At 42.0% G+C, this 14,943-nt stretch overlaps 1 protein-coding gene across 3 annotated transcripts in view; it reads right to left on the bottom strand.

Moving 5' to 3' along the window:
- Window positions 1-3,055: 3,055 nt before the first annotated feature.
- The window catches only part of rfng (RFNG O-fucosylpeptide 3-beta-N-acetylglucosaminyltransferase), a 62,513-nt gene continuing 50,625 nt past the window's right edge, over window positions 3,056-14,943 (bottom strand). For 2 of the 3 annotated variants that reach the window (XM_028819676.2, XM_028819677.2), the window contains exons 8-9: window positions 7,576-7,661; window positions 3,056-5,348 (exon numbers count right to left, since the gene is read on the bottom strand). In XM_028819676.2, the coding sequence (XP_028675509.1) occupies window positions 5,282-5,348; window positions 7,576-7,661 (153 nt within the window). In that variant the 3' untranslated portion in view covers window positions 3,056-5,281. Of the gene's footprint in view, window positions 5,349-7,571; window positions 7,662-14,943 lie in introns of those variants that run through there. The other variant, XM_051936521.1, reaches the window with a different exon arrangement.

The raw sequence follows: 14,943 nt of genomic DNA, 5'->3' as shown, positions 1-14,943 counted from the left end.
GCCACGAAATGTCACTCACTCTACTTCTATGCCATGACTCGCTATGAGAGTGTTACGTTTTAATGTGTGTCTGTTTGTTTTATTGGTGCATTCATTGCCTTTGAATTATTGTTTTCCATATTTTATGTCTTTTCCGTGATGTTTGTAATTATTTACCACCAGTAATGGCACACTGCTATAATGATAACGTGCAGTGAATGCACTTGACCTGAGCTTTCCTAGTTTTCCTCCTGTTTCTCTGTACGTTTATCATTTGTGTGCTCAGAGGTTGATGTGTTTGCTGCTTCCTGAGCAGATCTTCTGTTCTCCACCCTAGCGGCCCGCTTCTTCTCTTCTTTAATCGGCATCTTTTTGCGTTAAAACTGATTAAGTCAGAGTTTGTGCTTCAATTACTTAGTACGTTTTAATTTTTCACTTAAGTCTTCAATCTACCTGAAGAATGATTTAAGATATGAAGAGGTAGGGGAAGTGATGGCAAAGATGGTAGGGATGAGAACGGCGCCCGTACACATGCGCTGCATGGCCACGCTGCTGGCCAAGAGTTGATTCTACAATGAAATAAAAATAAAAAGAAGAATAAACTTGGAGGTCAATCATCACTAGGGAATCCATTCCCGGGCTCCCGATTCTCAGACGCCCATGATTCCCGGACATTTTTCATTCTCGCATTCCCAGGAATGAAACTGCTGTAATTCCCGGGACAATGGGAACGGCCAAGCTCGCATATATAGCGTGTAAAAATCGATCAAGAAATAACAGAGTTATAGTTGAAAATAATTAAGGTGGCGCCATTGCTGCAGCTTGCACTTCATCAGACAACAGCTTTGAACAGCAACTTGAAATTGCAATGCGTCAGTCTGTTATATCCGCATTATCTGTGCCAAGAAACGTGCCATCACAGAATGATGACAAGAAACTGGATGCATCAGTAAAAGCTGAAATGGCGGTGTTTCAGAGCAACAGCAAGTGCAGGCGTTGTTCAGAACAAGAGTATCAACATCTGATGATTGTGCCGCCTACTTCAGTGGAGACAGAGCGTGCTTTCTCAGCGGCTGGCATACTTCTGCACGAAGGTGCGTTCTTCCCTGGACGACCACACCCTCGATACTTTGAGCTTTCTACGCTCTTATTACCGCAACTAAAGTTACATGTACTTATATGACAGCATGAACTGCTTGTAGATAAGGTTAGTCTTTTATTTGTGCCAACATATTGCAGTAGTTTTATTAAAAATAAGTGTCAGTCGTTCTAAAACCGTTCACATGTGAGATGCCCGTGCACTGTGTCATCCCCGGGAACCCGGGATTCCCGAATTCCCAGGAATGGATAAACCCATCCGGGAATGGATTCCCTAATCATCACCCAGAAAGCACATAGTAGACGTCACGTAGTATATGTGTACCAAATTTCAGGTCAATCGTCCAAACGGTTTGCGAGCTACAGGTGATTTAAAATCCTGGACAGACAAACGGACAGCCACAGTAGCGTATTAAATAAGAAGAAGGTGTCTTTGTGTGTGGAGCCTCAAGAAGCGGGCCAATCCTGCCATCACTCCCACTGAGCCCCCACTCAGGTTATTTAAAGGCCATGGCTAAGAAGCTCAGATCAGGAGGCCATCGTGTTGGTGTTGGTATGTATTGTTATTCTCTTTAGATTTTCTGTTTTTTGTGACTTTCTGCTTCTGTTTAAGGATTTTATCTCCTGGATTGTGAATTGGACTTCTGGTGTTTTTCCATTTCACTATTAAACTCTTTCATTTATAAAGATTCTTTGTTGCCCCTTTGTGCACAAGTTTTCTGCTCATCCTTCTCTTGTGTATATTTTTGGAGACTTTTTCTTGTTAATTGGTCAGCTTGCCTTGTTTGGGGGTCTGCTAGTCTGGAAGCCTGCAGTTACCAGGTTTAACTCTTTGAGGGCTGAATATTTTTTCCAAAAAACACAATTTTCTGAAAAGCACACAAAGCAATGGTTTCACACATAAGTCAATTGTGCCATTTTAGAGGTTGTTTGCTCTTCGCTACTCATGCACGCGTACGGAATAGAGGTAAAATCGACAAAGCTATGTAACTTTCCTTATAGTAAAAAGAGTCGAACTATAACGTAAGGGTGAGTTTTGTTGCAGTTTACAGCTGATTACTGTCCTCTACTCCTGAATTTTGACAAAAGTCGACATCAGCCCTGGAAGATTTAACTAGCTGGATTTGGGGGGGGGATAGGGGTCTCCTTGGGCAGGCTAGTTAGGTTAAGCCCCTGCTTTTATGGTCATCTTTAGGAGGCCTCGCTCCCTTTTTTCTATGTTTGGGACTCTAAATCACAACAGAGAGCAGAAAGTTAATTCATCCAAAATAACAACAAACAAATAAGAATTGCAGGAAAACAAAACCGTACATGTGTTGCATTTCTTTTTTTCAATCAATATATATCTCTTATAAAAAAAAATCTTGGGAAGGAGACGAGACGTGATCTTCTCGGAGAAACTTTAACGTCCAGTGAGACAAAAGGACAGCTGCTGTACGTACAGGCTTTTAAATGATCGACACGCAGCTCACCAGCAGCAGCTGAACCGTCCACATCTCCTTAGCGTCTCCTTCATAACGCGAGCAGTGTTATACGTCCCGCAAGAAAGAGATTTAACCAGGCCCGGGGATGGAAATAAAGGACAAAGAGTAGATGACAAAGTAGAATGTCGTAAAGAATTCAGAAATGTTGGCGTGGTACACATGCAGAGCAGGTTAGAGATAATGGAAGTACAAAAATTCAAAAGTCTCAAAAAAAAGGATAGGAAAGATCGCATTAGTGCAAACAAACTGAAATTATTACTCTTGTGAAATAACGGAACAGCGAAAAGAGATTGAATATATTGTAGGTAACAATTGAGTAGGTAACAATTCCCATGAAAATAACAATCTCTTTAAATTGTGTATCTGGATAACCAAACCCGGGGGTGGGCAAGCGAAGCGAGCAGGGGGTAGAGCTCCCAAATTAAAACTCCCAAATGACTATTTATAGGCACCGTTATCTTTGTTTATCAATAAATGAACACCTTCAACTCACATTCGTTTTGGCATTTGACTTTTATTTGAATTCACGTTTTTGGCTCCCCAAAACAAGTATGCGGCATTACATACATTTCTGCATCAGCCTGTTCAGTACCTCCCTTGTGCAAAGAATTCCAATACAATGCAGCCAACTTTGAAAAGTACACCTTTTGTAGGCTAAGAATTAACGTTAAATCCATAAAAAGATAACGAGAGAAAAAGCAACAGTCAGACCCATACTATGCCCCAGAATGTTCTCTTTATAGGCAGCCTTCCTAACTATGGAGATTGTGCAGTTGTCACAAAAAAAAGCAGGAATTGAAAAGCTGCAACACAAAAGAACTGCCTTGGCAGCAGGTAGAATTGAAAATTAATTGCATATTCGGAAACATGCTGTTAAGTTTTTCCTTCCCTTGAAGCACTTAGGGCTCATTTGAAAGTGAAAGCTCTCGGGCGAAAAAGCATACACAGTACTTACAAGTTGAAGCTTTCTTTTTTTAAGGTCTACTTGTTATTATTCATTTTTATTCATGAATGCCACAGGAAAACACTTTTTAAAACTGATGAACCCGCTCCCTCCTGCGTTGCCTGGCCTTTTAAACACTTGAGCGCTCCAAATTTTCAAAATTCACGACCTCCTTCTGACATAACGGCACATAAACAGCTGATGTATATTTAAAAGATGGCTTAAAAAGTGTTGTTTTTTCTTATCCTTTGGTAAAGCCGGCAGTCTGTTTCTACGACAGAACAATGTGCCCACGTTTCCACTTACTTTCATGCTTAAGGAGTTGTGCTCATTTGTAACAGGGCCTGAATTTATTACACGCGCAGTGGTTTCTAGGTAATGCGGACGCAGTTACTGACACTCACAGTGCTGTCTTCTTAGTTAGGGCAGCTGGGGGGCTCGGGGCTCATGATCAGCATTCTTTTTCTTCAAAATGCCAGTCCAGCTGTCTCTAAGAAGAAGAAAAGAGGAGGCAGAGAGAGAACAACCTCCATGCTATTATTGAAAGCCCTCGGTTTCCACAGATTCAATGCCTGGCAGTCACAAAGCAAACAGGTGGCCTTGGGAGTGCGTGCACTCGTAGTTATCAGAATGTGGACACCACTCCCGTCAAACACTTCTGTCAACCTCTTTGCTGCCAATCAGATGTGTGACGATAGTTCAAGGATAAGTTTCTCTTAATCTGAACCTCAGCAATGACTATTCCCTGGCAGCGCTAACAACGGCTCCTGCTCATCTTTTCTGTCTTACCCCGCAGGACTGCTGTCACTGAAGAAGACTGCAAATGTGTCTCACGTATGCTGAAGAGTGGAAAGCAGTGAACAATATGAAGCGGATGTGTGTGGTCTACGCAGCGTGGCTCAATTCCGCTTAGCGCCAAGTTATCCCTCTGTGACTCCAAGCAGGAACGAGCAGGTACTGTAAAACTAACGAAACACAAGTCATGAAAGAAACGCATTCACTTGCACGCTGGTCTTCACAATCCCAAAAAAGTGGAAAGATTGTCTACCCCCTTAAAGAAAATGGTGTTTTCTAGCTGAGCACCAATACATGCACAGAGCAACCTGAAGGATTACGTGTGCAGAATTTATAGAAATGTAAGACCTTCATTCTTCATACTTCATTTTTACATTTTATAAAAAAAAAAAAAAAAAACGATTTGCTTCAAGAACAACAAATAGCAGCAAATGCGCTTTTAAAGATCCTTCCACTTATTGTATATTGCACCAAATTAACCATACCACAAAAATGACTACAACATAAAATTGTAATGCAAACTAAGTTTACAGAAAAAGAAATTATATATATATATATAAACCTTTCAGCTAGGCTTAGAAAAAGAAAGCCTAGAAACATGCATAAAAGATCAAACACCACGCTGTCCTGCAGAGTGGAGTAATTACGGTTGTCACTTCCAGTTTCAAATTTGAATTTCCATCCTGTGAATAAGCTTGACATCTGCAGACACCAGCCGGTGCCATTAGTCGCCTCGTTTCTCCAAATTCCTGAACAAAATAATGAAAATCTTGATTCGTGCTCTCCTGGAGATCCCCAGTGCTGCTGTTTTTGTCTTTATGGTGATTTTTAGTTTAAATAACTTTTTCATTGCGTTATATACAACATTTTTATAAATTAAGGAGTTTGTTTTCATCTCAAAAGAACTCATTGGGGAAAAAAAAAAAAAAAAAGTTTTCTGAAAACAGATTCAGACATCCAGGTGTGGACAGAATGCTTGACATCACGTCCTCTTCTGGCTTGGGCACCATTCAGTATCTGGGTAAAGACGGCAGTGGATTGTCTTGAACCTGAAAAGAAAACCAATCATCAGAATATACAGGTGCTGGTCATAAAATTAGAATATCATGACAAAGTTGATTTCTATCAGTAATTCCATTCAAAAAGTGAAACTTGTATATTAGATTCATTCATTACACACAGACTGATGTATTTCAAATGTTTATTTCTTTTAATGTTGATGATTATAACTGACAACTAATGAAAGTCCCAAATTCAGTATCTTGGAAAATTAGAATATCAATTAAGACCAATGCAAAAAAAGGATTTTTAGAAATGTTGGCCAACTGAAAGGTATGAACATGAAAAGTATGAGCATGTACAGCACTCAATATTTAGTTGGGGCTCCTTTGGCCTGGATTACTGCAGCAATGCGGCGTGGCATGGAGTCGATCAGTCTGTGGCACTGCTCAGGTGTTATGAGAGCCCATGTTGCTCTGATAGTGGCCTTCAGCTCTTCTGAATTGTTGGGTCTGGCGTATTGCATCTTCCTCTTCACAATACCCCATAGATTTTCTATGGGGTTAAGGTCAGGCGAGTTTGCTGGCCAATCAAGAACAGGGATACCATGGTCCTTAAACCAGGTACTGGTAACTTTGGCACTGTGTGCAGGTGCCAGGTCCTGTTGGAAAATGAAATCTGCATCTCCATAAAGTTCGTCGGCAGCAGGAAGCATGAAGTGCTCTAAAACTTCCTGGTAGACGGCTGCGTTGACCTTGGACCTCAGAAAACACAATGGACCAACACCAGCAGATGACATGGCACCCCCAGATGACTGTGGAAACTTTACACTGGACCTCACGCAACATGGATTCTGTGCCTCTCCTCTCTTCCTCCAGACTCTGGGACCTTGATTTCCAAAGGAAATGCAAAATTTACTTTCATCAGAGAACATAACTTTGGACCACTCCGCAGCAGTCCAAAGGCGAGACGCTTCTGACGCTGTCTCTTGTTCAAGAGTGGCTTGACACAAGGAATGCGACAGCGGATACCCATGTCTTGCATACGTCTGTGCCTGGTGGTTCTTGAAGCACTGACTCCAGCTGCAGTCCATTCTTTGTGAATCTCCCCCACATTTTTGTTTCACAATCCTCTCCAGGGTGCGGTTATCCCTATTGCTTGTCCACTTTTTTCTACCACATCTTGTCCTTCCCTTCGCCTCTCTATTAATGTGCTTGGACACAGAGCTCTGTGAACAGCCAGCCTCTTTAGCAATGACCTTTTGTGTCTTGTCCTCCTTGCGCAAGGTGTCACTGGTCGTCTTTTGGACAACTGTCAAGTCAGCAGTCTTCCTCATGATTGTGTAGCCTACAGAACTCGACTGAGAGACCATTTAAAGGCTTTTGAGTTAATGAGCTGATTAGAGTGTGGCACCAGGTGTCTTCAATATTGAACCTTTTCACAATATTCTTAATTTTCCGAGACACTGAATTTGGGACTTTCATTAGTTGTCAGTTATAATCATCAACATTAAAAGAAATAAACATTTGAAATACATCAGTCTGTGTGTAATGAATGAATCTAATATACAAGTTTCACTTTTTGAATGGAATTACTGAAATAAATCAACTTTGTCATGATATTCTAATTTTATGACCAGCACCTGTAATTAAAATAATAATATCGCCTGCGTCTACCCAGTATAGAGTGAAATAGAGAGAGGAGAGGTTAGGAGCAGGCGCTGATAGGGCGCATTGCCGCACCCACCACAAGACAAACCAACTCAGGATCCCAGATTAGGACCCGAATGCAGACATGCAGTGGGTGACACCTCAGCACCACACCAGTTCAGATGGAATGGAACCAGTGGGAGGTTCTTTATGGTGGCCGGAGTGCCAATTCGGCCAACAATCCCCAGGTTTTTCCCTGCAGGTTGGAGGGCCTACATGAAGGGCTGGATGCAGATTAACGTCATACCCAGGACGGAGCAATTGCAGGTTACCCCTTACAAAAGTAACAAAAAGCCCAACAAAGTAGAGTCACTTTTGGTGTTTACGGGATTCAAACTGACAACCTTCCGATTACCAGTGCAGATCCCTAGCCTCACAGCCTCAGCACTGCCAAATGTATTCTAAATGTTACAGTGACATAAAATCCATCTATTAATTCCCAAACGTATTTAATTAAATTCAGGGTCACAAGGGGGCTGAAGCCATTCCTGACAGTTTGTTTTTTAATTGTATTTTTCAATAAATGCAGATGATCAATTATTCAAGTTAAGGAATGATATTCACTTACCTTGATGGGTCCTCCTGCAAAGTAAAAGCTCCTCCTATACTGACAACATTTCTCCTGTTTTCAGCGCCACCATAGCTTAGTGTTACCTGCAAAAGTATGAAAACTCTGGCATTACATAAAACTCACACTAGAAGTCCATAATATTCAGAGGAAATTCAAAGATGATCATAATAAATCCAGTTGAACAGAAAGACTGGAATCAGCATTTGGACAATAACAACAGCTGTACGTTATCCAGTCTGTTCATCGGAGGTTATTTTCTGCCTCGACATTTCTTTCCCATTCAACTTCTGAGTTGTTGTAGACTTTGAATATGCCTTTATTGTGAAAATTAACTAACAGCCAGTTCATGCACTTGACTTGATTTTATGACTTACTGTATATACTCACGTATAAGTCGGGTCTTGAAACACGAAAAGTTGATCATAAAATCAGACCCCGACTTATATGCCCGTTCAAAAATATGACACTTCTTGCCTCCTCCAATCTCACATCAGTTTCTCAGACGCATCGAATTTTGTTGCAGCAGCTCAGTTACCAGTTTCTTTCGCCACTTCAACGACGTTTAATTTAAAATCAGCTTCATATTTTCTTCTAATGGAACACTCCATCGTAGATAAGGGATGCTCTTAAGATAAAGGTGTATGAGGGTGTGAGATACAAAAAACACAAAACAGTGCAAACGTTGCTTCGGAATAGTTTGGGTATTACTGTGTGGTCACGTAGGCAAATTATGTAGAAAACAAGGCTCTGTGTTCCGTGGTTACTCTCTCAGGTGGGTGTTAGCATATCATAATCTCTTGGACCAATAGCGTGAGTTTTCCGTATTCAACTTATTCGACCAACATTATAAAATACCGGAAATTATACGGTAAAATCAAGTCCCGACTTATCTGCAGGAGGACTTATCCATGAGTATATATGGTACTTCAAAAGCGATTCTCTGACAGCTCTCAAGAAAGCAAACGTGCAACATGCAATTTTGGATAAACAAAAAAATGACTGAGCTGCTCCTAGGCAGGACACAGTTTTATCTTCAAAGAGTGTCTTCCAGTTTAAGGTATTAATAAGCATATTACAATTCATCTTATTTTTTATTATGTGCACTCTCACTTATGAACACTATATGATTATTACAAATAGAGACAGATGGACAGATATGGGAAAAAAAAGAAATAGTTACGATCCCACGTAGGCGCCTTTGGATGAGCGATAAACGCCTACCGCTACCGTATGTACACAGATGAACAGGAAATAATTCTGGTATTTTGACCCCCCCGACAAGATGAGTGCAAAAAGAAAGACCTATTTTGTCGAGTACAAGAAAGTAATTGCGGCGGAGTCCCAGGCAAAAATCTAACTACTTTCAGCAAATAGAAGAAGTTGGATATCCGAATGCACTCCGAGCAGGATACACGGACATGAGGTGGTCATTTAAGGAAAGCTCTATTGCTAGACATGAGAGATCGGGGCCAATTGTTCTAAAGGAAATGGAGTCGCAAGAAATTCATAATGGAATTCGGGGTTTGGAGAGTTATGATTAGGGATGCACCGATACCGAAACGGGTATCTGGTATCGGCCTCGATACCACATTTTCTAAAGTACTCGTACTCGTTAAAAGTCCCCCGATACCGGGGACCGATACCACGGTCTGAGAAATGTCTATGTTTGAGCGGCATGTAAGGGGTTAATCACAGGCGCCGAGTGCCCGCCCCCAGGCCCCGGCTGCAGCTCAGAGCGGGGAGAAGGCAAGGTGAGGCGAGACATGTCAGCCATGTGGAACTATTTCAAAGTGAATGAAGACGACAAAACAAAGGCGGACTGCAAATTGTGCTCAGCGAAATTGTCCAGGAGGCGGCTCAAAAGGTAGCGCATTTAACACAAGTAATTTAATCAAGCACCTAAAATCCCAACATGACAACGAGTACAAAGAGTTTACCCACGCTTCTAAACCAACATAACCCACGCTGCAGCAAACTCTTGCAAGACGAGAGAAAATGTCCAGAGACAATCCACGTGCTGTGAAAATAACACAGGCAATTATCGAGTACATTGCATTGAGTGACCAGCCACTCTTGGAGGTAGAAAATGTGGGATTCCTGCGTCTCCTCCATGTTCTGGAGCCCAGATACGATATCCCAAGCCGCCGCTACATGACTGACACGGAGCTGCCTAAACTACACGACTCCGTGAAAAAACATATCCACAGCCTACTGCAAGCCTCCTCTGCGTTTAGTTTCACCACGGATATTTGGACAAGCAGTGTTAGCCCCGTGTCGCTAATTAGCCTAACCTCCCAGTGGATAGACGAGAGTTTCTTGTTTTTTTTGTTAAATTATATGACTAAAGCTGTTACCTGTAAATTTAAATCATGTTTTTATTAAGTACTCGGTATCGGCAAGTACTCGGTAACGGCGAGTACTGAAATGCAAGTACTCGTACTCGTACTCATTTTCCAAAAAAGTGGTATCGGTGCATCCCTAGTTATGATGATGTTCCAGAAGATGATGACATGACTATTTGAATAAATGTAGATTTTTCTTCCAGAAGACTAGGGGGTTGTGTCCTCGGCTCACTTAACTCGCCCACCCCAACCCAGGCAAGCTGCGCACCAGCCACTTTGAGTCATGTTCTGAACACACACTAAGGAGACCCGGTCGGATCAGCCGCTGTCTTACTGCCGTCATGCTGCGTGTCGATCATTTAAAAGCCAGTGCAGCAGCTGTCCTTTTGTCTCACTGCCTTGTCTTGCAGGTCGTTAAAGTGTCTCAGAGAAAATCACGTATCGTCGTCTTCCAAGATTTTTTTTTTTTATAATAGAGAGAAATGTAGATTTTTGTTCATGGAAAAACAAGACATCCCCTGAAAATAAGCTCTAGTGCGTCTTTTGGAGGAAAAATTAATATAAGACCCTGTCTTATTTTTGGGGAAACACGGTACTAACAAATGAACCTAATAATCACTAAATAATTTCACTACAAATATAAACCGCAGTCTGCAACTGAATGAATTGGATGGATGGATAGTGTAACAGAAACCTGTTAAGCAGTTATTACTAATTGGCGTAGTTTTGTTTTGTCTTATGTAGAAAGTACAGTGAACTTTTCACTTGATTATCCACCCAACATGTAGCACGTTACTGTTCTCAGGCACCTTGATAAACAAGAATGTGCTAAAGTTGTTTCTTAATGAGATACGTACATAAAACCCATTTAGTATTTTAATAGTTTATGCTTTATTTCGGTATAAGAGACTTTCCACTGAATGTAGCACAATAAATAAGAGTGGTCATTAACCTTAGGCACTTAAAAAGTTTAGGAAAAATGAATAAAGATTTAACACTGACAAGTAGATAAGACTGTTCCTCCACATGGATTCATCACCAGCAAGGAGGAGGGTGGAAACTTCTGCAAGGCAGATCTGGACTGGCTACACCTTGGCAGAGGAAACTGGCTCATGGAAAAACACACATCTCCTTATTAGAAGGGAAGGGACAGGATCTTGTGTGGGAAGTTAAACAGTTCCACCTAAATAAGGAACGGTGTGACTCATCTACACATAATGTGCTGGCTCTGGAACAAAGTTCTGTATCACAAGCAATCTCTCTTTCCAGCTCAACAGTTGTCCTAAAGGAGAGACTGTGAGCAGGTTTTCGATTGCTCAGATGCACTCTTAGCTAGTGCCATACTTGTAAGGTTTGTGTTGGTCCTCTAACTGTGACTGCAACTGGCATAGAGTAAATATTCTGAGTGTAATTTTAATGTATGCACCTAACATGAACAGTATTTAGAGTATCGGGCCTTCTTCATGCTTGTAGTGCTTAAAAGGGTACCATGCTGTGAGGGCAGGTATAACTGGCCAACATGATTTTCTTTCATAGGCCATCCATCCTCTTCTGCTTATCCGAGGTCGGATCGCGGAGGCAGCAGCTTGAGCAGAGATGCCCAGACTTCCCTCTCTCCGGCCACTTCTTCTAGCTCTTCTGGGAGAATCCCGAGGCGTTCCCAGGCCAGCTGGGAGACATAGTTCCTCCAGTGTGTCCTGGGTCTTCCCTGGGGCCTCCTCCCGGTTAGACATGCCCAGAACACCTCATCAGGGAGGCGTTCAGGAGGCATCCTGATCAGATCCCCGAGCCACCTCATCTGACTCCTCTCGATGCGGAGGAGCAGCGGCTCTACTCTGAGCCCCTCCCGGATGACTGAGCTTCTCACCCTATCTTTACCCTATCTCATTTCAGCCGCTTGTATTCGCGATCTCGTTCTTTCGGTCACTACCCATAGCTCATGACCATAGGTGAGGGTAGGAACGTAGATTGACTGGTAAATTGAGAGCTTTGCCTTATGGCTCAGCTCCTTTTTCACCACAACAGACTGATGCAGAGCCTGCATCACTGCGGACGCCGCACCGATCTGCCTATTGATCTCCTGCTCCATTCTTCCCTCACTCGTGAACAAGACCCCGAGATACTTGAACTCCTCCACTTGGGGCAGGATCTCGCTCCCAACCCTGAGAGAGCACTCCACCCTTTTCCGGCTGAGGACCATGGTCTCGGATTTGGAGGTGCTGATTCCCATCCCAGCCGCTTCACACTCAGCTGCGAATCGATCATAGGCCTGAGGTTCCAATTCACCATAACAGGGTGAGGGACTTGGCAATCAATGACAGCCCTGGAATTCGAATTGCTTCAGTTTTAGATGAAGTCTCGTCAGTTGTGGGAGTTTGGGTATCTGTTAAGGATGATCCCAGAGCATCTTTTCTTTCAGAAGAGTACCAAGCAGAGTCTACTACTGAAATACCTGAAGAACCTAACCTAAAACACGCTGGAGGGTTTATATTTGTAGATGGGTCTTGAAGGCATCTGGGGATTCACTAGGAGAAACTTGAAACAGTTGCAGAATATTAGGAAAATAATGCCTACATTACTTGGCTTGTTACAACCACAAAAAGGGTACATTTTGTAATAAATATGAGAAATATCAATCTGATATACACCCTGTGGTAAGTTTATTAAGTACACTGGCGGTGACATAACATAACTTCTAGCTGGGGGTGAGAGGAGTTGTCAAACCTAACAACTGCCGATTCTGGATTCTCATCGGCTTGAGGAGATCAGATTACTCAGGTAGGAATCAAAGGGATTAACAGATTACTCTGCTGAGTGATGACTCTTCACCACAGTTTACAATTTCCAAACTATCACAATCTTATCATATCTCATTAATGTGCTGCCTGACAGCACTAGAACCTTTACCTAGCTTTATAGATACGGTGAATTCATCCACAATTTCAGCCCTGTGATTTTCCTTTTCAATTCTGTCATGGTAGAAGAAGCATAAGGCATCAGACAAGTGGGCTACCCTTCTGTTTGACACCCGTGGGTCCTTTCCTCTTGTTTGTAGGCATTGTAGATGTGGATCAGTGGTCATTGGTTGTCAGCTCTCACACATACAAGCCTGTCAAACCTGTCTGACTTTATTGGGGCGAGTCGCAGACCAGTCTGAGTCACTGGAAATGACCATAGCAGCACTCTGTGATTTTGCTTGACTCCCTAAGTCAAGGTAAACAAAGTCTGTGACTGAACATCTCTGTGAAAGGTGTGGAGTGTAAAGGAGGTCTAATGCAAACAGCATGCTTCTCTTAACATCCAACCGTATGGCTGAAACTCTGTACATACGGCATGCAGAAACGGTCATGAGGATTAGTTGTGAACTGGCCAATGTGAGAATGAGCAAGATATCTCATCTTGGCAATGGGCATGGTTGTTCTACCATCTCACAAACAGCTGCTCCCCTGGGATGGTCTTCAGAGTTTACAGGGAATGGGGAAATAAACAAAAACACCTATTAGTGGCAATTGGCTAAAACAACACCTTCATGAGAAAGGTTGTGTAAAACAGCCAAAAATATTCAAACAATGGCCATTACAAACTGAACACACACATCAGGCCTTGACGGAAATGAGTTATAGCAATGGAAGACCACATTGAGTGTCATTCATGTCAGCTAACAAAAGAAAATGTAAGCCATGACTTAAGGCTAGAAAAATATCAACTGATGAGGTGAATCTCAAGCAGTCTGTCTCGTTAAACGTTTGCCTGATTAGCATGAATCCATGGATCCCTCCTGTCTTGTGTCAGTGGTACAGGTGGTAGTGCAATTTGTGCGATGAATGTTTTTGTCGGCACATACTAGGCCTCTTAATACCAAATGAGCATCATCTGAATGCCACAGTGCACCTAAGAATTGATGCTGAATACAGGTGGATAATGTGCCACGTCACAAATCACACTTCATCTCAAAAGTGAAAACGACTTTGGTTTACTCCAATATCCTGCACAGTGTCCAGATAAAGAGAAATGAGAGATCTGAAACATTAATGTGTGGCAGAATAGCATGATACTACTGAGTCTGCATGGACCAAAATCGCGGAAGAATTCTTCAAGCATTTTGCTCCAAGTGTATTGTCGTGCTAAATCTATGCTTCAAAGAATGTGTGTTTTTCTGGAGGGTAAAAGAATCTTTTGCCCAATATCAGATAGGAGTAGCTCATAAAGTAGCCACTGTGTGAATTTATTATTGCATTCTACATACTGCAAGAGATGCTATGTGTTTGGATAAAAACGTATAACAATATAAATTAATGCAGAAAACTGTTACTAGTGTAGTGTCTTTTTATCGTAACGATATAGAAATAGTTCTCAAAACTACTTAAAACAATCTTTCCTAGTACAGTAGAACCTCTGGTCATGAATGTTTCCAAACACGTACAAATCTGGTTACGATCAAAAAGTTTGCCAAAATTTTGCTTCTGTTCACGACCACACGCTCTGGTGGCGAACAAAAACACTGGCGGCCAGTTTCCCTATGCGTGTTCGTATGCACCAATGATTTGCCATTCTCCGTTTCTCATTTTCTTTTGTTTGCAGGTCCTAACAAAGCAGCTGATGTTGCAAAAGGAGTTACAGTGTTAACCAAGCAGAGGCCTCAAGTGCTGGAAGAGAGTAGAAAAACTGTTGCTAGTGTGGCTGAACGAGAAGCAACTTGCAGGGGATAGCGTAAGCGAGGTGATCATATGCGAGAAAGCCAGGAAGATTCATGGTGATTTGCTGAAAAAACAAAATCCTCCTTCGAGTGGCAAAGGTGAGGAATTTAAAGCCAGTAGACGATTGTTTGGAGAGTTTTGGCATTTAATTTTTTTTCCCTGTGCTTAAAACTCATAAAAAAAGTGTTTACGGCGAGCGGTTCGTAAGGGTGTAGCGCCAACCCTTACAATGTTAGTTTTCTCTGTTGTTCAAGGTTTTTACATTTAGTTTACTATTACACTGTGCATTCTATGGTATAATTAACTATTTGTGTGCTTAAAAATAT

Source organism: Erpetoichthys calabaricus, chromosome 14 (genome assembly GCF_900747795.2).
Source record: "Erpetoichthys calabaricus chromosome 14, fErpCal1.3, whole genome shotgun sequence".
In the NCBI taxonomy this organism is placed as follows: Eukaryota; Metazoa; Chordata; class Cladistia; order Polypteriformes; family Polypteridae; genus Erpetoichthys; species Erpetoichthys calabaricus.
Note: the sequence above shows the minus strand (reverse complement) of the source record. Positions and strands in the feature narration are given on the sequence as shown.